Source organism: Podarcis raffonei, chromosome 3 (assembly GCF_027172205.1).
Source record: "Podarcis raffonei isolate rPodRaf1 chromosome 3, rPodRaf1.pri, whole genome shotgun sequence".
Lineage (NCBI taxonomy): Eukaryota > Metazoa > Chordata > Lepidosauria > Squamata > Lacertidae > Podarcis > Podarcis raffonei.
The window spans coordinates 74,948,039-74,972,288 of record NC_070604.1 but is presented as its reverse complement, the minus strand read 5'-3'; the positions used below and the strand labels follow the sequence as shown (position 1 = coordinate 74,972,288).

Genomic DNA, 24,250 nt, shown 5'->3' with positions numbered 1-24,250 from the left:
TTGAGTAAGTTCTATGGATGCCATCCCTCTCGTCACTTTTCTCTCTCTTCCCTGGAGAAACAGAAAAATAGAATGTGCATGCATTTCCCAAGTACCTCTGGTTAAAAGAGAGATCCAGTAGAATCGACCTGAGTCTTGGAAAATCCATAGAGTTGGAAGAGGAAGTGGGAAAGAGTATCATTCTTTCAGCTTCCCCTTTCAGCTCCATGTATTTTCAAGGAAGAAGAAGGTAACCACTCTCACCAACTCAAGATCAAAGGGGCAGTGTGTGGGGAGGCTCAGAGAATTCATAGGTATCAGGGAAGACCTTAAGGGTGCTATTGAACCCACAGCTGCTGTGTTGGCAACCACTGTTACACCTGCAATAGCTTTAGATGAATAAGAAGAGAGCACAGTGCAGTGATGTGGCATGCATACTTTGCATTCAAATGCTCCCAGGTTAAATCCTTGGGATCTCCAGGGAAAGATTCCTGTCTGAATCCTGGGAGAGTTCTTGCTAGTCAAAATGGGCAATACTGACCTAGATGAACCAATTTTCTGGCTCAGGATAAGGCAGCTTCTTATGGTACATGCAACCTTATAAATCATACTGATGTTCATGATCTATATTTATTGGCTAGCAATGACATCCAGGTGCCTCACAGAAACAAACCAATGAATTTTACTGGGAATCTATTCCCATGTGAGGAATCCAGTTCATTATGCAACAAAGTGAATTGCAGCCGAAAGGTCAGAGCAGGAGGTCAGGCAATCGGTCCATTGTTCCATAGGTAAATATGTATAGTAATGAGAGTTAAACAAGGCAGAATTTTTCTAGAAAGATATGTCCTGGAGGTTTAGCCTTCATCTTCTCTAAAGCTTTTTAATCAATGCTGCCGTGGCAAATATTTGCCAAGCAGTACTTAAAAGTAAGGATGTTTGGCTTATTTCACAATAAGGACTGTAATGGAAACAGACCACAGATGATAGGAACCTGAAATGAATCTTCTATTGTAGTCCAAGGCAAATGAAACAATTTGTATCTTATTTGTGTTAACAGGAATGCCATACTTACTTATCTTTTGGTGCTGGACCGTTTTAATACATACTGTCGTCATATGTTTTAAGTGTATGTCTGAAGATAGAAATGTCCTTTCAAAAAAGAGCAAAGATGGCTGGGAATCTCAGGATTCCAACAGAAGCCTGTAGGTAAGTGCAGTGGGACCAGCATTTAGCCTTCAAGCTCTTTGTGGATGAATCATATATACCAGTTGTAAACTCATCATTTGTCATGGGTTCCGTTGGCCTCCCATAGATTGGTCACTGTGAGAAAAGAGAAAATAGGTGTTTTGTCTGGTCCAACAAGGCTCTTCTTGTCATTTGATGCAAAATACCAGAGCCAGAATGTCCACTGCCTATTTCTATTTCCTGATGGCATCCGAAAAAGTAAAATGGGAAAGCACCTAAAATATCTCTCTCAAATCCCTGCTTCTTCTGAATTGAAATTTCTAATAATGCCTGGCTCTAGATATTTTCCTAAAGACAATCCCATGCCCTTTGTGGAGTGACAGTGGGTTTGAGTCTGTTCAGAACAGATCTGCAAGTGCCAAACTCTGACCCTGAAATTACCTACCTCTTTGGATCGACTGTGCCATTCCAGAGACTGCCCAGAACAGACATTCTAATCCATCATTTGGGATTCACTGTTGTAATGTAGGCAGGTTTGGCTTCGCAATTGTGGATACCCTTATGTATCTGGAAACCCAAGTGGCACCCATCAACATTATCTCTGCTCTCTGACCTGACCTGACCTGCACACTGGTAGGGAAGGTCCAGCAGGCGGTTGGTAGATTAGGTGTGCTCAGGGGTCATGTGCTGGTCATCCGCACATTTTCTTTTTGTAAAAAACGCACGATTGACATATTTTGAGAAATGGTCTCAACTCCAAATGCTGCTGTTCGAATTCTACAGAACTGGTTGAATGTAATTTAAAGGTGGAAGGGAGAAGCAGAATTGAAATGCAATGATTAATATTGTTGGTTTATCTGTCAAACAGTGTCTGAACTGGTGAAGCAGTGCATGAAACTTCACCAACTAAAGCCCAAGCCAGATAAAATGGTGGTCATGGTCAAGTCTGGGGTTTTGTTCCCATGGCAAACATCTTATGCCCCATATATACCGTATTGGCCCAAACATAAGCCACACTTTTTTTTTCCAAATTCTGACTGTGAAAAGTTAAAGTGCGGCTTAAATTCACGACCTTACAAATATTGGCTTTTACAATATCACTGCTTAGACACACATATGGTAAAACTGAACGGGTGTGAGTGCCTGCTGAATTATTTTTTTAAATTTATAGACACCTTTATTGGTTTTTCAGTTAGTTTACAGCCATCCTTTTTATACATGTCAATATTCACAATAAACAATTGGACACAATGAACATTCCAACATTTGACATGTATGCATAAACTAAAGAGAAAATAAATATTATGTTACTTATCTATTTATTTTGTTGTTACTTTGTTTGCACCTGCTGAATTTTAAGGGAACAGCTTATATTCGGGTATTGTATTTTTCTCTCTCCCCCCCCCCCTTGAATGAAAGTGCAGTTTATATTAGGGTGCTGCTTATATTCAGGCCAATATGGTACATAGAGAATTATAAACAGCCATTGGTGGCAATTTATGAGTGTTCTGATCACCTTTGGGTATAATACTGACTTCTCATGTTGTTCCATGCTGGAATCTGGACACTTAACAGAGTTGGAGTATGTGGGAAACTATCCACTGGAAACATTATTCTGGATAGGAATTGACTGTTCTGGAAGCCATGATAGAAATGATATTTTGTGTGTCATTGTGTGTCATTTGTTTTCACTGGCAGTGCTTTGAGACATTGAGCTGAAATGAAATGTCCAGTGGAAGACTGTGAAGGAGGAAGAGTGGAGATAGTTTGATTTTTATCAATAAAATTTAAACTTATTGACAGCAATAAAGTCGTACCAGACTAAGCGTTAATTCAAGTTGTTGTGATTGTAGCTTTAGTTTTCAGTAAGCAATTGTGGTGTCTTTGAACATATCCAGATATATAGGTAACATTCCTTAAGCACACTTACCTGAGAGTAAGCTCCAGGCACATGCACAGCACAAGAAAGTCAGACATAGCTCCATTTAAAAATGCTTAGGATTTGTCTATATATCTTTAAAAAGTAGGATTATCCAAATCATTATTTAACAATAAATCGTACTCCTGAGGCTACAGAGTCAAGAAGAAGCAACAATTGTGTCTTGTAGAGCTGTTGGAATAAAAGACAAAAGGCTCTGCCTTTTTATTTTATTAACAAAGTCATAATAAAAGGAAGAAACCAGTAACAGAACAAAACAAAACAAAATAACATCACAAAATCAGTAACAAGAGAAAGCCTGGTTTTAAATACTTTTTCAAGTAATCTTAAATATGTGCTACTGTAGCCAAGTTGACTTGCTTAAATAAAGTGTAACAATTCACTCCATATTCAATAGCAGAGCAGTTTGATTTTAATTTCTAAATGTTTGTACATGTCTGTTACATTGTATTGTTCAAAATACTTAATGAAAATGCTTTTGTAAAAAGGTATCATATATTAGAGCACAGCTGAAATCCAAAAAGCTATAAAGCCAAGAATCTAACATTAAATATATTTCCTTAACAATGCCAATGATAAACTAACTCAATAGCTCAGTAACAAATTAAAAAAATTCTGGACTTTCTTTACATTTGGTGTCTCCCTCTGAACATTTTCTTAATTAATTTTTCTACTCCAGTTCTGGTATGCTATGTCAGCATTTCAAAGTGTCATTTTCCCCCTTTCTTTTTATTAAGTTTCCCCCCAAAGGATCTTTTAGCAAGTGGTTTTTATACATTAAAATCTTACACCACTCTCTCCCTACCATGATTATTTTTGCTTGTTTTACATAACTAAAGCATTCGTATACCACCCTTCATTCTTTTTAGGATTTCAGAGGTGTATCGCTACAACAATAAAAAACCCCTAAAAATTATTAGAATAACTGAAATATCAAGTTAGAATGCCTGGATACAGGACCAGCCCAAGACATTTTGGCACCTGAGGTAAAAACAGAATGGCACCCTGCCACAACCAAAGAAGAAGGAATGACTGAAGATCTACACCAGCAACAAGGGTGAAATAAAGATCTACATCAGGAAATGAGGGTTGGAGGAGCTCACACATGGGAAACAATCAGCCATGGAAAACAGTTGTATATATATATATATATATATATATATATATATATATATATATATATATAATTATTATTATTATTATTATTATTATTACTACTACTACTACCATATTTTTCCCTGTATAAGATGACCCCTATTTTTTTTGGACTGCAACAAAAAAGGGGGGGTGATTGCCCAGATTTGTTGAGCTTATACATGGAAAAATATGGTGGTGGTAGTAGTAATAGTAGTAGTAGCAGTACCCCGCCCATCCGACTGGGTTCCCCCAGCCACTCTTAGCAGCTTCCAACATATATAAAAATATAATAAAACATGAATGCTTTCCTATACAGGGCTGCCTTCAGATGTCTTCGAAAGATTATATAGTTACTCATCTCCTTGACATCTGATGGGAGGGTGTTCCACAGCACGGACGCCACTACCAAGAAGGCCCTCTGCTTCTTTCCCTGCCTGGTTCCCTGTAACTTCACTTTTCATGGTGTGAGAACTGCCAGAAGGCCCTCGGCGCTGGACCTCAGTGTCCGGGCAGAACGATGGGGGTGGAGACTCTCCTTCAGGTATACAGGGCTGAGGCTGTTTAGGTCTTTAAAGGTCAGCACCAACACTTTGAATTGTGCAGAGCATCTGTTTTGTATGCAGAAGGACTTGGGATCAATCCCCAGCGCTAGCATAAGACTCCTGCCTTAAAATGCTGGAGGGTGCCTCCCGGTCATTGTGGAGCTGGATAAACCCAAGGCAGCTTCATACGTACCGTATTTTTCCCTCTATTACACGCAGAATTTTTCTCCTAAAAAGTAAGGGGAAATGTCTGTGCATGTTATTGAGCGAATGTGTGGTCCCTGGAGCTGACAAGCGCGAGTGAAGGCAAAAATCAGGCAAATATCAAATCGTCCGGAGAAGGGAGGAAAGAGGAAGCTGCTGCTTTCCTGCATTCTGCCTCAGGGTCTTACTGCCCACCCGCTTCTGTTTCCTTACTGTGTTTGCTCAAACGGAACAAAGAGCAGAGAAAACCCCTCCCCTCCAGGCAAGCAGAGTGGAAAGCAGAGCGTCCTTCTAATTCCTCTCCGTGCGTCTGGGACTCGAAGGCAACATGCAGGTTGGGGGGGGGGGAGAGAGAGAGCTGGTTGGCTTGTGTGGGGGGGGGACTTTTGCCTTCCTTTCCTCCCTCCGGTAAAACCCCTCTCCTGCATTCTTAGCCAGCTGCTTCTCTGCACACCCCTCTCCTTGTCGCTTCTATGTTTTTCCTTCCCTCCCTACTTAAAACGTGGTTCCAATCACGGATCCACATGGATCCTCAGGATCTTTGCATTGAGTCACCCCAAATTCACCATCAGATCACATAGCAATGATCTGATGCAAAAACAGGGCTGCAATGGTGCAAAAACATGGTTACAAAGCACGGATCCACATGGATCCTCAGGATGTTTGCATTGGGTCACCCCAAATTCACCATCAGATCACATAGCATGTCCATGGCTACAGCCTGCACCAAAAAAATCACGCACCCACTGTTGCCTGGGGCTGCAATGGTGCAAAAACGTGGTTACAAAGCATGGATCCACATGGATCCTCAGGATCTTTGCATTGGGTCACCCCAAATTCACCATCAGATCACATAGCATGTCCATGGCTACAGCCTGCACCAAAAAAATCACGCACCCACTGTTGCCTAGGGCTGCAATGGTGCAAAAACGTGGTTACAAAGCATGGATCCACATGGATCCTCAGGATCTTTGCATTGGGCTACCCCAAACTCACCGTCAAATCACATGTCTGTGGCCGCAGCATGAAGCACAAAAATGATACATCCACTGTTTCATTCAGAATTTTTTTTTCTTGTTTTCCTCCTCTAAAAACTATGTGCGTGTTATGGTCAGGTGCGTGTTATCGAGCGAAAAATACGGTAATAATTTACCCATCATTTTCCAGTCCTGTATTTCTGCTGACTTGCCTCCAGAAAATAGGCATACCTGTTGTGGAGTGGCCAGGAATGTGTTCCTTTTGTTGATGATGATGGTGAGTCATTTGTCGTTCGGCACTTTGCTAAAATGGATTTTGGCAGCACATTTGGTATCCCGCTTGTGAAATGCTGAAGCACACAAAATTTCTGGGCTGAAGGTTTTTAACTGAAGCACACTTAGTCACTGGATTCAATAGAACTTACTTATGAGTAGACATGGTTAGGTGTTCAGCCTTTGTCTGGCTCTAGCTTGAGGCCCGTGAGTCTGCTCCAAGCATGGCTAGATGTGGGTCTGACCCACTGAACGGCGCAAACCCATACCTGTTTTCTTAGACGTAAGCCCCATGTTATTCAGTAGTTCTTCCCTACTTGTAAGTGTGTATAGGATTGCAACCTTAACATCTAACATGCTTTGCCTGTGTCATGTGCTGCCCATTCATTTCCTGTCAGTCATTGTTTTAATGGAAGTTCTCAGTCACCATGCAATTTCTAGAATAAACAATAAAACATGTGCTCTTCCTGTGTTAGCAATGAGCAGGCCTGTCAGAATTGAAATCCAGAAATGCTGGTATTTTCCCTTAGGTTTTAATTGTACCTTTAAGTGGGAGGAGTATTTCCTCTCCCAGGCTTGCTCAGCAGCGAAAATGTATTATTATGGACCTTTCTCCCATACTTACTTATAATTTCCTTTAAAACTTGTCAAAAAATGACCAGGGGAAGAAATATGGGGCTTAGTTGAGTGAAGTGGGAGTGTCTTACCTGTTGAACTTCAATTTACAAGGCTAAAAGCAATTTGTCAAAAAGGATCCAGGGAGCCATCTTTAAAAATAAAATAAAATCATATTTCTGTCCCACTATTTCTTCAAAGAGCTCAGAGTGCACCCCAGAACAGAGCTTTGTTGTCCTGAAGAATGTGCAGCCCTAAAGTTAAAGACGCTTCATGAACCAGGAATGCCTAATAAGTTACTTCCCTCTGGGACCATCGTTAAATTGCCGCATGTCCCTGTGCAGAAGATTTAGCAGCCTGCTTTGAATTGACATTTAAGACCGATTGCTTTGTAGGCCTTAGGGCAGTTCAGTGCATAGTTGGCAAAAGACCACTTAGTTATGCAGCAGCCATTCACATGCTGAAACATGGCTTTCTATCTCTCGGATGATCGCATGCCAGCCTGCTATTGTTGCACCTTGTGAACTGCTCTGAGATCTAAATAAATAATATTCCTCATTCCTAGGTACTATGACATCACAAAATGGGATGGGTAGACTTAATGTGCAAAGTTTATGTTGCCAGCTGCTAGACTAGTGTGACCCTTCTGCCCTCAGCGAAAGAATTCCCCTAAGAGTAACACATTTCCAGAGTAATCTTCTCCTGCATCTAGCTTTCTACAGGGGGGCGCAAGTAGGCTTTATTTCACCCAGGTCAAAGACCCAGTTTGACAACCCTCCCCCCCTTCACCTGGGGCAAAAAACCTGGCTAGCCCCCCCCCCCCCCGGCTACCGCTCTGGTTTCTAGCATCCAGATAAATAGTGGCCCTCAAAAATCCATGCGGCTGTTCATATGGATACTAGGAACGTCTGTGCATGTCAGAACTTTTGCATGGATAAGACCTATGAGGGATAATTGTACAACTTGCTTATGGTGGGAGAAGGTGGTATTCTAAATACTTTAAACCATAGGTCTTTAAAGTGCAATAGTAGTCTTAGTCCCTCAGGCCTCAGTGAGGTTACTTAAAGTTCCCCTTAGGTGAGTGCAAACATTCACATACAAGTACCAGCTCCCCTGCTTATCTCCCCCCCCCCCACATCACCATTACTGACCTTTGCACCGCATCAAAGCAGTTTCCAAAATTCCTGGGAGTTTGGGGAATGCCTTACTTATCAAGTTACTGAAGAGAAATTTCAAAGACCCTCTGTATAACCTGAAACTGGTATTCAACTATGTCTTCCTCAGAGTAGACCCATTGAAGTTAATAAACTAAGTTAGCTCCATTAGTTTCAGTAGGTCTGCTCTGCACAAACCATAGCTGAATACCTCTCTCATAAGGCAGTTGTTTAGCCCCCAAGTCCATGAACTGAATCTCAATTTTAGCACAATTTATTGCTTTGAAAAAGAGCATTTTCTTGTACCAAAGCAGAAAGTATTGAACATTTCAGGAGAAAAAAGCCATTAACTGTTCAATTCTGTACGTGTCTACTTTGAGCTGTTCCCTGGTTCATGGGTATAGGCCTGAAACAGTTCACAGTCAGTGGCAAGTTAGATTCGCTGTGGAAAGGGAAATTGCTTTTCTGCTCATGTGAGGGCAAACCTTAAATAAATTTCTGGGAGCGTGACATTTGGATGTGATACTCTTCAGCTCCAGGAGCCAAATATTATTGTGCAGAGTGAAGCATTACCTTGAGGATTATCGTGAAATATTGCACATTTTAAATAATGCACGTAAAGCTACTGAAAGTGAATTGTACCCAACATCTTTTATTGATGAAAACAGGAGGAAATTTGTTGGTATTGTTGTTATTTCACATCAGGAAAAATTCTGCCCTGCTTTTCCTCTGCCAGGGAGCTCAAAACCGCTAACAGTACAAGAATACAAAATGATCAAGGCAGTGGAAACAATACAGTAAAATACAGTAATAAAAAATCAGCCGTCAGAGCCAATGATTGCTTCAGCTTCCATCAAAGGCCTCTTGAAAGAGACAGATTCTCATCTGCTGCTGGAAAGCAAAAAGTGACGAGGGCAATCCAAAAAGTTGGCCCTGGCCCTTCTGCCCATCTGCTGAACCTCAGCTGACAGGGCAACTTGGAGCTGGACCTCAGGTGTTCCAGCAGAATGTGTGAGGAGGCACATGTGGCAGAAGGCAGCCCTTAAGGGAGCCAGTTTCCACACCATCTGTTAAGTTTGTTTTTAATTTAACAAGATTTATACAGTCGTACCTTGGATCTCAAACGTATTGGCTCCCAAACAAGTTGGCTCCCAAACGATTGAAACCCAGAAGTGAGTGTTCTGGTCTTCAAATATTCTTTTGGAACCCAAATGTCCGATGTGGGTTCCACAGCTTCTGATTGGCTTCAGGACCTTCCTAAATCTAGGACTTTAAAGGTAAGAAGCAGCATTTTAAATTGGCCTCACAAATGGATAGGCAAATGTGAGTCCAAAAGAACTGACGTAATATGCTCTGTTTTGTGCAGTCCCAGACAATAGCCCTATACTATGTTTTGTGAAACAAGTTTAATATTGCAGTACTATACACACTTGGGAGTAAGTTCCATGAGTGGTTTTGCAAGGACCAGCTTTTCCCATATGTTTTTCCTTCCATGCTGTCTTCAGTATCTGAGGCCCTGCTCAATACTCCTTAGTCATTTGATGCTTAGTGAACAACAAATGACTGTTTTGGTTATGACACCCATCTTGTGGAATGCCCTCTTTGTTGAGATTAACCAGCAAGTGAAAGGCTGTGTTGGTGGTGCTGCCAATGAGGGTTGTCCGGTTACTGTTGACCCATGACAGGGCCTTCTTAGTGGTGGTTGCCTATTTGTGGAATGCCCTCCCTGATGAGGTGCATTATTATTATTGATTTTCAGGAGGAATTTTAAAACATTCCTGTTTACTCAGACATTTGATGGCTGAAAAATACTGTTCCTGACAACCTTGAAACTGTTGGCTGAGAGGATGGGACAATTTAAAACTGTTTTTAAAATGTTTTGAATGGCTTTTAGAATGTGTTTTAATGATATGCTTGCTGTCCTAACAGCAATCCTAACTCCATTATATCTTTCATCTCATTCTCCCTTTTTCTCTGGCCTTCACAACCACTCTCCTTCCACTCCACCCACCATTTTCCAACCCATACTCTCTGCCCATCACTCACTCAGTCTCAACCATTCATCTACTGACATAGTTCCAATGATGTCAGTAAGTTCTGGTGGTGGTTTAATGCATTTTGTGGATTTGGTTTTGATGTTGTTGTTGTAGGCCACTTTAAATTTCTTTTGGAGCAGGAGGTGGGGAGTAGAATATCTTTCACCTAACTCACTCTGTCAGTGTATGTCCTGTGCAAAGACTTCCACTTGTGCAACTGCACTTTCCCCTGCTCTCCTTCACCTGTGTGTCCCACAAAATTGGCTCTGAGGGGCTTGGGAGAACCACCAGAACAGCACAACACAGTGGGAGGAGACCGGGGAATCGTTCCATCCAACCAGCCGAAATGCTTGTGCAGACGGAACAGGAACAGCACAAGGATGACTTGCACCCTTCATGTTTTAAATAACTGTGGGACTTGCTTCTGAGTCCACATAAAAATAGGATTGTCCTGTTAGTATGATATGTTTACCATATACTATCAACTTCTATCTAAAGGCAATTGCCCACACCAAAAAAGTGTGTGGCGGGGTGATTCTTTCTCCTTCTGAGGAAAATTAAATTGGTCCCAGTTGGAGCAATTATATTTTTAACACACACTTTCATGGAATTTAAAACACCAAGCCATTTTTAAAACACAGGCAAAGTAACAGCCTAAGAGACACATGACCGACTTCAGCTTTTCTTAATTCTTCTGCAATGCATTCACTGGGCTTTTGTAGTTTAATTGAGGTTTAGAGGTCAGCATCGGTGATAAACAAAAGCATGGCATATGGACAGTCTTAACACCATCTGCATATAATAAGTATGTGTGCTTTGTCTCCAAGTTCACAATCCAATTGTGCAAACCTGCACTGCTCTTTGGTTGGTTGCCTGTGCTTCAGCATACTGTGGTATTAACTTAGATATTTGCTTTTAATGAACTCTATAGATTATATTGTATACCATGCTGAGAGAGAAGGATATTTGTACCTTCTCTTAGCACAGGGATGAGGAACCTTTGGTCCTCAGATATTGTTGGACTATGATTTCCATCATTCCTGCTCATGGACCACACTGGCTGAGACAGATGGGACAACTTCTGGAGGGCCAGTTTCCCCACCCCTGTGTTAGCTTCTTTAATGCTACTGCATCACATCAGTTAATCCAGCAACCCATTGTTTTTGTTACTCTATGTCTGTATCCAACACATGATCCCACGATGATGCATATTGAATTATCCCATTTGATAGCAACCCTTTGAGGTGCGTTAGGCTGCACGGTAATGTATTGGATCCTAAGAAGGAGGTTTTCCAGAAGGGAGATTTCCTGTCCCTTTGCACACCCCAAAAGTCACTCTGGAAGATTGGGGCACCATCCAGAAAATCATGGGATGGACAGAGGTGGCTGCGGCAGGAAGTGGAAATTGCTCAGAATTGGACACAGACACCTGACGGTCAAAGTTGCATTCCAGTTTGGTAGAGGAAAGCACAGGGGTGCAATTTCATTTGCACACACCTGTTTATAATTTATTTCATTTTTTTGGAAAAAAGATTTCTGAACCACTTCATCAAGAGTTTCATCTTCTTCATCTTCTTGGAGGAAGCAGGGGTGTTGATTGCATAGGGAAATGTGATTCTAAACTTTTCATCCAAGTGGATTAGAGGAAGGGTAAAATAAATGCAGTGATACGCCCCCTCCATTGTTTATCTTCAGAGCTCCATCAAAGTCAGAAGCATGGAGGCCAGGTCCTGAGCCCCTGTTTTGCATGCAGAACATCCTGGTTCAATCCCAAGCATCTCCAGGTAGGGGAGACCCTTGTTTGAAATCCTCCCAAACCACAGTACTGAGCTAGCAGGATCAACGCTCTGATATGGTATAAGGCAGCTTCTGTGCTGCACTTTCCCAACCTGTCAATCTTCTAAGACAATCCCATAGGAAAAGGGAACTAGAGAGATCTCCCTACTCTCCACTATCTTGGAGCTCTGGCAGAACATAAAATAGCTGAATTTTGAGGGGAGATTGGAGCTACTATCTGTCTCCTCCACACCCATCTTTTCTGATGCCGCCCTTTTGGAAGTAGACAGCATGTTTTGAAGGGGACCAGGGCCTCTGATCTCCCCAGGATCTAAGTACATAGATCACCTTCATGTTCACACGGAGATATTTGTCCATGACCAATGTGCCTCAGCTCCACTATGGCATAGTATACACTTTAGATGACACACCCACACTATAACTATATGGTACAGCTACACCATCAGATTTGAGAACACTGAGAACCTTAATCTCTATGCATGTTTGCCCATGGCTAACATGAATTAGCTACTCTGTGGTATTGCATCAATACTGTGAAATTCTCTCTTAATCGCAGGAATAGCTACCATCAAGGTGCACATACAGCCCAGTAACGGCAGTGGTTGCTTCCTTCAATATATAACAGGGCATGAGAAGCTTCCTTTCTCTTTTAGCTCCTTATTGGGTTCCCCTCCTCCGCCTTCTTTGATTTGATTGCTGTCAGCCTGGAAATTCAAGATGCAGCAAAGTCACACTCATTACAAGAACCAGCAGGGACAAGAAGAGCCCAGCAGAAGTGGCACCCCCCCTACCCTGCCACCTATTTAGAGTTTCTATATTGCCAGAATGACTGTTGCTCCTAGTGCCATTCAGCTTGATGGAGGGAGGGAACAAGGTTCCCTGATCAGTTTTTGTAAACCACTTAGAGGTTTTGATACAATCAAGTGGTGTATAATTTTTGTTAAATTGATATATAAATGCTACACACACACACACACACACACACACACACACACACACTGTTACCAGAGCCACCTTACAGAAATAGGAGACATTTCACAACATTGGAATCTGATGTCCATTATGTTCTTTAGGAGTTGGAGGGTTGTAATGCTTTGGAATAAGGGATAACCAGGGCTTTTTTTCAGCCAGAACTCAGTTCTGGCACCTGTCAGGTGGGCATCATTGCCATTATAAGAGAACAAGAGGTGCTCATGGTGAGTGCTGGCACATCCTTTTCTAGAAAAATAGCACTAGGAATAACAAAAAAGCCAGTGGCCTCTTTCCATTGTAGTCTGGATAAACAACTTTGAGACACCTCAGCTCTTTATAGTGTTCTCTAGATGTTGCTCATCTAGAATGCCCTGCTGATTTTAGTGAGAATCCTCACAAATCAATCTCAACAATATTTTATTATTCACGAAAGCCGTAGGAATAGGATTTCCATATATTTAATAGCCCTATAATTTGATTCTCTGTAAGAGAAGTCTAGGAACCTTGGTGAGTTATAATTCCATTTTTCATCCCCTACTAAATGACATTATTCCTACTTTCCTTCTTCCCTTAACTGTTGTGGCTAGCCCTTAATGATTCATGCCACACGTTGGCTAGACTCTCCTAATATCATGTGGCTGATAACACTATAATCAGATCACTTAAAATATAACAGAACTAGGTTTTTATTACTATGTTTCTATTTTTACTCATAGCAATTTGAGACTGTTCTTACTTGGGTGGAAAGGGGTGTCTGGAAAAAGAAATTCCATTGCCCTAGTGGCCTCCATACTTTTATTGAAATTTCCCAGGTCTAGCAAGATACATTACAAAAGCAAAGGAAATCACCTGCAAAATTATTTAACTCCAGAGCACAGAATCCTTCTGTCCTTAGGTTAGCAGAATTTTTCTTTGTTTATTTACAGTCAAAAGAGCACAGCTTCCCCAATACTACCAAATCAACTCAGGGCTTGCTGTGGTATGGGAGCTTCCAAGGCCTATTTTTGTTATGTAGAGAGGACCTATAAATCTGAGCCACAGAAGTGATGGGCATGTGTTTGCATTTGCTGTAAAAAAAGCATTGATGACATGCCCACCTACAATATTAAGAATTTTGTTCTTTGTGTCTGAGTATTGGGCACATCAAGAGGTGGCATGGTGAAAATGAGCTTCAATGTGCTAGTTTACTGAGCCCGTAAGCACGGTTTGCTCAGAGTTTGTTTTGTCCTAACAACTGTTGAATGGCAGCTAGGTGAAGCCAAAAAAATGCATGATTACATAATGTCTCATTCCAAAATAGTCATCCTTTAGCTTGCTTTGAACCTGGAGTTTTGCTTTTCCTTTATTAGAAGGTCCTTGCATCTCTGCGGATCTGACATAATTCCTCCCCTTCTCCACTACCAGAAAGACGTTCACTGGTTAGCCTTTAGCATGGAGTTGCCTGGGCCCTGCTCTATCACACCAAAAAGGTAACCACTTCCGCATCACCAAAAAACAAACTCAGCAGCCAGGACAGATTTACATTAAAGCAAATAAAGCCTTGTTGAAATGCCCACTCACAAAGGAAGTTGGCCTAGCAAGCACATGGGCTACGGCTTTTTTTGGTGGTGGCCCCACAATTGTGGAATAGAGTTGCCCCATGACGCTAGTCCCCATCCCTGGATATTTTCCAACTGTATTGAAAAACTTGTACCTTTTACCTTGGCTTACATGAACAGACTATGTGTGAGGATTTGCTAGTATAGTGGTGTATTTTGTTGTGTTTTCTAACACTGGGCTGCTCTTGGTCACTAGCTTTAATAATATGGAATGTTTTCATGTACAGTGGTACCTCAGGTTAAGTACTTAATTCATTCCGAAAGTCCGTTCTTAACCTGAAACTGTTATTAACCTGAAGCACCACTTTAGCTAATGGGGCCTCCTGCTGCCACTGGAGCACGATTTCTGTTCTCATCCTGAAGCAAAGTTCTTAACCTGAAGCACTATTTCTGGGTTAGCGGAGTCTGTAAAATGAAGCGTATATAACCCAAGGTACCACTGTAATATCTATTGCACTTTACTGTTGTACTTTGAGATATTCTACCAGCGCCAGCCCATGTGGTGGTCTTCATACATTGTGGACCACAACTCCCACCTGTCCCAGCCTGGCCAGTAGCCAGGAGTGATGGGAGCTGAGGTCCAAAGCATTTGGAGATCACCACCCGGGCTACCCCAGTGTTACGCCAACTGCCTGGAGAAGGGTTTCATTCCTGAAAGGTGTTGTGGACTCTTATTCAACATAAATGAATAAATTAAAGGAGCGTATGCTAATGTGGATGTATAGATGCAAATTTTGAAACAGTTACCTTAAATTGAATACAGTACATCACACTGGAGTGAGAAAGACTGACCTGTGTGGCTTCTCAGTCTGCCGCCCAAATGCTAACAGCTGGTGGGCAACTTCAAGATTTCTCCTGCTCTGGTTTCTTAGGGTTCTTTGTATCTTTAGACTGGGCTGGGACTGGACAGTCCTTGACAGACAGGGCTCTCCTCTGTAACATGGGAAACATTGGCCACCCAACTGACCAAAGGTCCTTTTAGCCTCACATCCTGTTTCTAGATGTAGCCAGCCAGATGCAAGCAAGGTGTGTGGGTAATAATTCTTCTCCACTTAATGGCCCCTTTGGCATCAATGCAGCAATGCAGCAATGGCTTATTAGACAGCATGGTGTATACCTTCTCTGTGTCTCACTTCCACCAAGATCCAGTGTCATCTACAATCATTCTGTGCTGACATTAAAAAAAACAAATTCCTCCCTACATGCTTTTACTAATACTCCTTAACTCACAAAGGCACGTGAATGTGGTTTTTCCCCCCTGATTCACCTTTTGGAAAGCTGCCCATCCTGTGGTACTGTTTACTGTTGACTTCATAATCTTGCGCCTGGTGTTCTACAGATCCCTCTCCCCATTCTTACTTGCTCTTTGCATTACTTCCCAGTGACTCAGATGAGGGAGAATGTGCTTTTGAGGGCTGATTGCCCACGTAGGTGAGACAAATCCACAAAGCAAAACAAAACCCTGGACTGTGATACTTGGCATGAGGGGGACAAGGCTAATGACTCAGGAGAAGGGAATGTGTGCCACTCTCCCGAGCCCAGTGTAACCAGCCGTTAATTGTCGAAAGAGCTGACTAATGCTGGAATTACTTATGACTCTGCCCCAGTGAATGCAGCCTTGGGAGACGCTTGGCTGTTAGCGCTGGTTATTAGAATGAAGCTCAAGAGATCGCTTTAACATATCGGCTTCTTGCCGCTCGCGACGTCCACCTTTATTTTCCTGAACAACAAACTCTTAAGGATTTGTGTTTCTCAGGTTCGGAGGAGAGAGAGAGAGGAGTTGGCTTGGTTCCTGAGACTCTGGCTGCTGCATCGTTACGTGGTGGAGTGGGTATGAGAAGTTTGCAACCGGTTCTGCAATGAGCAAGCAAGCTCTGCAAAACAAGATGCCACCGGAGTTTAGAAGCATGTGCGTCCTCCTGCCAAACCGAGACCAGGTCAATGTGATGGTTGGGGTAAGTCTATTCTTGCCGCCTTCTGAGAACCCAGCATCAATGACGCAAAAGAATGTATTTGAGTAGCTTGTGAGAGTGGTAAAACGGAGCCTCAGAAGTCTTTTGTTTACAGAAAGCTTACCAACGAGAAGCTATCTATAAACATCATCCCATTTACCCTAGTCAGTACCTACTTCCCAAAAGAAGAGGACCAGATTAGCTGAAAGATCTGTTTCTGTGGATTTAGGAACTCTGTTACATTTGATGACCAGAGACTGTTTTTCTTAAATTCTTTTTCATCTTCCCTAATGGTTTTACAGCATTTGAAAACCAAAGGTCCACTTGCATATGAGTAAAGACACACATCTGTCTGCAGAAGACATTTAGGAAACATATTTTGCACAGTATTGTCTCCTAGTATAATATGGGACAAAATATAAGTGGTGCTATATTATGCAAAGTCTCCCTAAAACAGACCCTTACAGAAATGTGACTATTAAATGTTAATTATTAGCCCCAGTATTTAAAGTAAAGAATGATATATTTCACTGTCTGTGGTAGCTTTTATACACTAAAAATGTTAATGGGAATTAGTTTCAGGGCTGCATTATTTATTTATCTGTTTTAAGAAAGAGAAAAGGGCAGTTTCCTGATTTTCACAATCCATGTATCAATGAACAAAAAGTAGTCTTGTTACTAGCCTCAGATTTATTTCAAGATTCACATTTTTGATGCAACATGCACCTGTTTACTGGGGGGGGGGTGTATTTGAAAAGGCCAGCTATTTATTTCCATGCATAGAACTGCCTGTTTTCCTTTTCATGTGTTTGGCCAATAAAACCGGGCTTGCAATAATAACAACAGTGACAACAACCTATAAAGAAGAGAAAGCTTATTAGAAAGCCTTTTGTTGTTGATAGGTATAAAGTTTCCATCACTTTCAAGTCCCCTCTGGAGGGAAATAGAACAGTATATGTTCAAAGTAAATGATCAAAGGGGTTATTCTGTGTTATCCCACTCAGTTTTTCAGTAACATGGCCTTTTAAAGGGGTATTATTTGGCTGTCGTCCTGTTTTCCAGGGGTGGGGGAGTTGCTTGTGATAGATAACAGAGGGTCAGAAATCCTTGCTGATCAAATCACCCAGAGACCTGCTAGTAGATCTCGGTCTACCTTCTTCCCAGTCTAGCATAGGCGATCTTTATGAATAGTAACACATTGGAATAGTAAAAAAAGGTAGAGGTAAAGGACCCCTGGACCGTTAAGTCCAGTCAAAGGCGACTATGGGGTGCAGCACTCATCTCGCTTCAGGCCAAAGGAGCGCACACTGGAAATGCAACAAAATCCTTCAGTCTGCAGTGCTCCTGTCCAGAATTTCAGCCATGCTCACCCAGAATTCCATGCCCATTGAGATCACACAGTTCCCATGGGACTATCCCCGCCCCCCGGTTAGGTGTTTTTTCCATACTTCTAATGATTTTTTGTACTTCTGCAAACCTCAGGATTCCCGCCAAGCCTGCTGATGCCCCTTTCTTGTGCATGGGTAGGCTCATAGCTGTCATGGCAAGTGTCCCTTATTTGAAGGGACAGTCCCTTATTCCAGCATCATGTCCCACTGCTGTCCCTTATTGATGGATGTCCCTTAAATGTCCCTTAAATGATGTCCCTTAAATTTCAAAGGAAGCAGCTCCTCTCCCTCCCTCCCTGCCGGCCAGGGAGGAGGGAGGCTCCAACTGTGTTGCTTGGCTGTGTTGCTCACCCAATAAGAAGTCTAAGAACGACTGGGGGGTGGAGCTTGCATGTCTTGTGTGTGGCTAGTTAATGCAAGCTGAGGGGTTTTTTGAATGCTGGACGCCATTTTGTTGCACGTGCTACTGCAAACTTTGCAGTGCAAAGCCAGGCTGGGGAGCCATCTTAAGTTGAGGCTGCATAGGCCTTATGTTTGACCATACTGCAGGAGGACAGGAAGACTGGAGTGCCTGGAACAGGTGAGGCTGCAGGTCCCTTATTTTGGCTGCTGGTCCCTTATTTTCAAGGCTGCTTGTCCCTTATTTTCAAATCTGTAAGTTGACAGCTATGGGTAGGCTGTTCTGCATACATCAGCAATGGCATGCACAGCCTGAACATCAGAAATAGAGGGAAAAGAAAAGTCAGGCTGCATACATGCCATAAATTTAAAGCTTATTTAGAGCACATTCCCTCCCCTCTCAAAGAATCCTGGGAGCTGAAGTTCTGTGATGGGTAAACTACAGTTCCCATGATTCTTTGGAAGAAAAAAGAAAGCTTTAAATGTGTTTTAAATGTCTGGTGTGTATGCAGCCACAGTCTTGAATGGATTCAGCAAATATCCAATTATTTCGGCCCTTGAGCTTTGTTTGGGTGTAGTGTACCAGGTCCCATGTAGACCCCAATAGTGAACTAATGGGGATTAACAGATTGGGGTAGATTCCTGCAATCCTCTGACGTGACAGCCATTATGTAAGACTCTCCTTGCAATTGAGCTCCCATTATTTCTGAAGGGATCTGTCTGGGATAGATACTGGGATAGCTCATCTGTTCTGTCATACATGCTGCAATGATCACATGGAAAGTAGTCATGTGTATGAAGCCTCAAAGTCCATGTGCATCAGTTAAATGTGCATGACTATATTGCCCTTCAGTGTACAGTTTGAAACCTATTAGCTAGCAAACTGAGGGATGCATCACCGGCGCATTCTTCTTTATTAGTCATAAGAGCAGTGACAGAATCATCATTGTCACCACTGCCACAAAAATCTCTTTTTGCCTGCAACAGATCAATTTAACCATGAGCTGGTCTCATCCGCTTCCATGGATGTTTTGATCCACCTTTACACCTCACTTTACCAGCATAGGAATTATTTCTCCATGGTGAGATCCAGTACTGATTCAGTAAGCATCTGTGCTCTGGAACTGCCCTGGTTGGGGCCAGTCTACTTCAAGATGAGGGACCATGGCTCAGTGGTAGAGCACATGTTTTTCATGCAGAAGGTCCATGGCATCCTGAGTTAAAAGGATCAGGTAGCAGATAATGGGGAACACCTCTGCTTAAGGTCTGAATAGTCAGTGCCAGTCAGAGTAGACATGACTAAGATAGATAGACAAATAGGAAGTTGTCTAGCATCTGTTTATTTCTAACTGGGCAGTCCTTGTGTGTGTGACACTCACACAAACAACCTTACACCTAGCATTCTTTAAATGTTCTCCTAGGGCTTATCCATACTTCCTCTTGTCCCTTGGGGGAAACTACTCTTTAGTGCTCAATCAGAGCAAACAGCAATCAGGTTCTCCACGGATTGCCATTTGTTCCAATTCAAAGCTAAAGAGCAAGTTTACCCTGGGAAAGGAGTGGGGCAAGGGGGAAACCACTCGGACCCATGTTTTCTAGGCATGGTACAAGCAGATGTGTGGACAAGCTCCTAATAGATATGAGCAATTTCTGCAGGAGCAGATCCTATGGGGCTGGGGTAAAATTTAAATGACCCAACCATGTTGGCAGGGTTGATCATGTGCGTCTGTGTCTTGAACCCAGTATCTCTTCCCAGCAAGGATGCTAAATCCATGATAAAGGCGAATATAACTGACAGTGCCTAGCACAATTTGCAAGCCACTTGGGGATTTGTTCCCCCACATGACTAGGAGAAGGTTTTAAGCAGGGAGCGGTGGTACCATGCACCTGCTCTGCTGTCAGTCACATTTCTCTGCTTACTGGAAGAGGCAAGGTAGCAAGGAGGCTGGGGTGGGGTGGGAACAATGGCAGGCTGACTCTGCTACAACACCCGAACCTTTCCAACTTATCCACCACCGCACCCCTCCCAGTAAGCACCACAACGCAGCTGACCTCGGGAGGGCAGGTGCCTGGTGGTTCCCCACCCCCACCCCCACCCCCAAATTAAAGGGCACCCACAGAGTTCAAGAAATATGGTTCCCACGCTGCTGTGGCAGTAGCTTGAAGAAACCCGTTAATTGGAAAAACACTCACATTTTAAACTTTTAAGCTTATACTTGCCTGATGGTTGGACACTTTGTCAAAACAACCCATTTCGGATTAAAGAGCAGGAGCTTTCTGAGCTCTTGAAAGATTCCGTGAGTGATAGGAAGGGGATGATCCTGAACTTGCGCACAGACTGACATACTGCAGAGCTGATTATACGTAGCAAGTACAGCACTCCATCCAAAGATCTAAGTGGTGGGAGAGTCACTTGGTATACAGATGACACTTTGCCAAAGGGCAGTCTTTTAAAAATGGAACTCTGTATAGAAAGTTATTTATAATAAAATAAAATAAAATAATAATATAAAATATAAATATAAATATATAAAATAATAATAAAATAATAAAATAAAATAAAATAAGGTTATTTATAATAACCTGTCCCTTGGATTAGTCTGTTTATTCACCTGCTGGGACTTAAGGGCTTCTTTTAGGTTCTTCTCTTTCCTAGGACTGCCCACATCCGGGGTCTCCCGGACAAATCTGGGATTCTGCACTTAAAAACGGGGGGAAATTTCTGGAATTGGCAAAATGTGTGGGGAAACCGGGATGTATGGCAATGGGGGTGGGATACATTGCCGGCAGCAGCAGCAGCCCCCACAGTGATGCTGAGGCCAGCTGCATGCTGTCGCCCAGAGGCCTGGGTATCCAAGGGAGGACCAGGGCGCCCCCCATGGACTGGCAAACCGAAAAGGCAGTGGTGGTGGTTTGCGGGCAAGAGTGGGGCATGGAATGCACAGGCACTGCTTCCATGAGGAGGGTGGTGGCTTCACGAGGCTGGAGGAAGCAGGGGACAGGCCAGGTAGACTGGAGGGAGGGAGGCAAGGAGGGAGGGAGAAATCTCACTTGTGATATTGGAGGGAGGATTTCGTGAGGTGGAGGGGCAGCAGAGAAGATAAGGGCAAAGGCACTGAGGGAACAGGCAGGTTTCAGAGGAGGGGGGAAATGCACCTCTGTCTGGGTTTTCAGTTTTGGAAATATGGCAACCCTACTCTTTTCCCCTGTAGAGTGTCATTTTTTCAATGCATATGTTGTTACCAAAATATTGCTGCGAAGTGTCTTCCTTAAAACAAGACAATCCAGTTTGGGGTAGTGAGTGGTGAATTAGGATGCTCTAGTTTTCTGGCATCAATACAGTGGTCTATAATATTTCAGAACAGTCTGTTACGTAATGAGCATACCAATGACCCAGACCATGCTGCTAAGAGCTTATGTGCTATCAGCAGCTCAAATGGGCTTGAATTCCGTGGATTGTTGGCAATTTCGATCAAGTGTGGTACGTGCAAAAAGGCAGGGAGAGGCCCCTTTCATCTGCTTGCTGGCCATGTCCGTGGTCTTCCTGCAGTTAGCCATTCATGGTCAGCAGCTGATCATGGGCTTCACATAAAATTTCCTCTTTTCCCTGGGCTTAAAGGTGGTGCAAATGCTTTGTGTGTATAAGATTGCAGGTCCAGTCCCTCGCATTACCAGGGAAGGCTAGGAAAGTCTGAAACGCTGGAGAGCCACTGCCAATCTGTATGGCCCAATCTGGTGCTCTCCTGATGTTTTAGACTACAACTCCCATCAGCCCCAGCCAGCTTGGCCAGTAGATAGAATGATGGGAGTTAATGAGAACATAAGGAGAGCCTGCTGGATTAGGCCAATGGGCCATGCAGTCCAGCATCCTGTTCTCACAATGGCCAACCAGATTCCTGTGGGAAACCCTCAAGCAGGATTTGAGCACTAGTGCCCTCTCCCCTCCTGTGGTTTCTAGCAACTGGTATTCAGAAACATTACAGCTTCTGAGCATGGGTCAGCAACATCTGGAGGGTGTACCAGGCGGGGAAGGTTGGTGTTGATAGCAAAGGTCTGACTCTGGATAAGAGAGCTTTCTTTGTTCCTTTGTGAGGGAGATAGCCATAGTATGGTGAAAGTCACTTTCATTCTTTATCGCGAGTTGCTGTGCACATCACAGTTTGTGGCAGGGAGGCAGCCACGATAAGAAGTGGCTTGAATATTTCTCCTTGTGGCAGTAGCTGTCTATGTCCTGGTATGCACACAAGTTACTAGTACTGGAACCAGAACTTCCATCAAATAAGTCCCTGGTTGATTATCTGTGTCCCAGTAGCTCTTCTTTCAGAGGGTGGTACCAGTAAAAAAGGTAATCTAGATTTCTCAAATGAGTTCTTTTATCTGCATGCCCCATCTTTGTAGCATTAAATTTGGCCTTTGAAAGGCTACTTAAAATAGAACCATTTTCTTTATCCGATTCATTCCCTCCTCAACTCCCTCTTCCCATGGAGCAGAATTGGTTTAGTGTCTCCAGAAGGATTAAAATACTTTGTGCCAGTGCTATTTTTCTAGAAAAAGAGGTGCTGGAACTCATCATGAACACCTCCCTCATTCTCTTAGAATGGCAATGGTACCCACCTGAGAGGTGCCGGAACTGAGTTCTGGCAAGTTCCAGCTGAAAAGAAAAGGCTCTACTTTGTGCATCGTTTATTTGTCCATAAATAAACTAGGAAGGGTCAGCATGCAGGACCAAGAAGGCTTTGCAGTGCATCCCAACACATAGAAAGTGCTTCTTTCAGAGGCTTGTTGTGGCCAGAGTTGTTTTCTTAGCTCTGCCTCTACTCCAGGAATAAGGAAGCGGGCTTGCATCACACTTTGCATTTCAGAGTGTGTGAAGATCCATATTAATACTTGCAGAATTCCTGGAAGGGAAATTAACTGACTAGGATGCAAGAAGCTCATGAATAGATCCACATCTTGATAAGGAAGGGACTTTGTGTGATATTCCCATTCTCTTTCCTAACGCTGCAGGAGGTTTTGTGGGACTGTATTCTACCAAATTGAAATTCTGTCACTTGGCTTTATGCAGTGGTCTTTAGATCCAAGTAACCACGCATCTCTCGGCATTTTTCAAACCTATATGCTTCCCCACACCCCCCTTCCTCCTTGCACAAGCATGCGACTGCTTTAAAATGTTTTTAAAGAATTATTCAATTATTTAATTCCTTAAAAGCTATATATCCCATATATCGAGGCAGCCAACAATAATACAAAATATAAAACATTACACAATTCAACCAAATTTTAAATCAAAATATCAGCATAAAAATGAAGAAAACAATAACAACTACAAAAGAGTCGTCAGAATTGAATGCCAGAATGGGGGGATGTTAAGCCAAAGCCCTTTTTAAACAGCAGTGTATTTGTGGCCATCAGAAACAGTACAGTGAGGGGGCCTGGTCCAGCTTGCTTGGCACAAAGCGCTGGCATAATGTGAGTGCCACTACAGACACCCCACCCCACCCCTTTGGCCACTGCCAAGTGTGCCTCATGGTGTTGAGAGATCTGCAACAGGGTCTCAAATGATGAAGCCAGTCTCTGAATTTCCTCTCCCGTGCTCCCTCAGTGCCATATACCTATTTCATTTTGTTCTTGAAAGTGGTTCTTGCAGCATCTGTGGCAGAACAACCGCAGACGTTCCTTGATGTGACTGATTATCTGGATCCATGCCAGTCTGGGTTCAGGCCTGAGTTTAGGATTGACTCAGCCTCAGTCACCTTGATGGATGACCTTTATAAAGAGAGGGAGTACTCCAGGCTGTGCAGGTTATTTTGACACGCCAGGCAGAAAATCCTGCAAGTTGCTTTCCCTGGAAGTAAAAATACAGTAATAATACATTAAGAATGACAAGGGCCACATAGAGAAGATGGAAGGGCCACATACAACAATTGAGCCTGTGGCTCCCCACTCCTGGTTGTACTAGCCCAGTCTTGAAAATCAGGCCATAAAAGTTACTAGCCTGTAGTTCTTTTGTTTTTTACTGGCCTCCTGAGTGTGTTCCCAGTCTGGCAGAGGAGAAGGTCTTCTGTAGCCAGCTTGGAAACACAGAATACTAGCATCTAGA

At 42.9% G+C, this 24,250-nt stretch overlaps 1 protein-coding gene across 2 annotated transcripts in view; it reads left to right on the top strand.

Moving 5' to 3' along the window:
• FRMD1 (FERM domain containing 1) overlaps positions 1-24,250 on the top strand; it is a 54,237-nt gene that overhangs the window by 7,766 nt on the left and 22,221 nt on the right. For both annotated transcript variants that reach the window (XM_053382415.1, XM_053382416.1), the window contains exon 2: positions 16,168-16,366. In XM_053382415.1, the coding sequence (XP_053238390.1) occupies positions 16,271-16,366 (96 nt within the window). In that variant the 5' untranslated portion in view covers positions 16,168-16,270. The remainder of the gene's footprint in view (positions 1-16,167; positions 16,367-24,250) is intronic.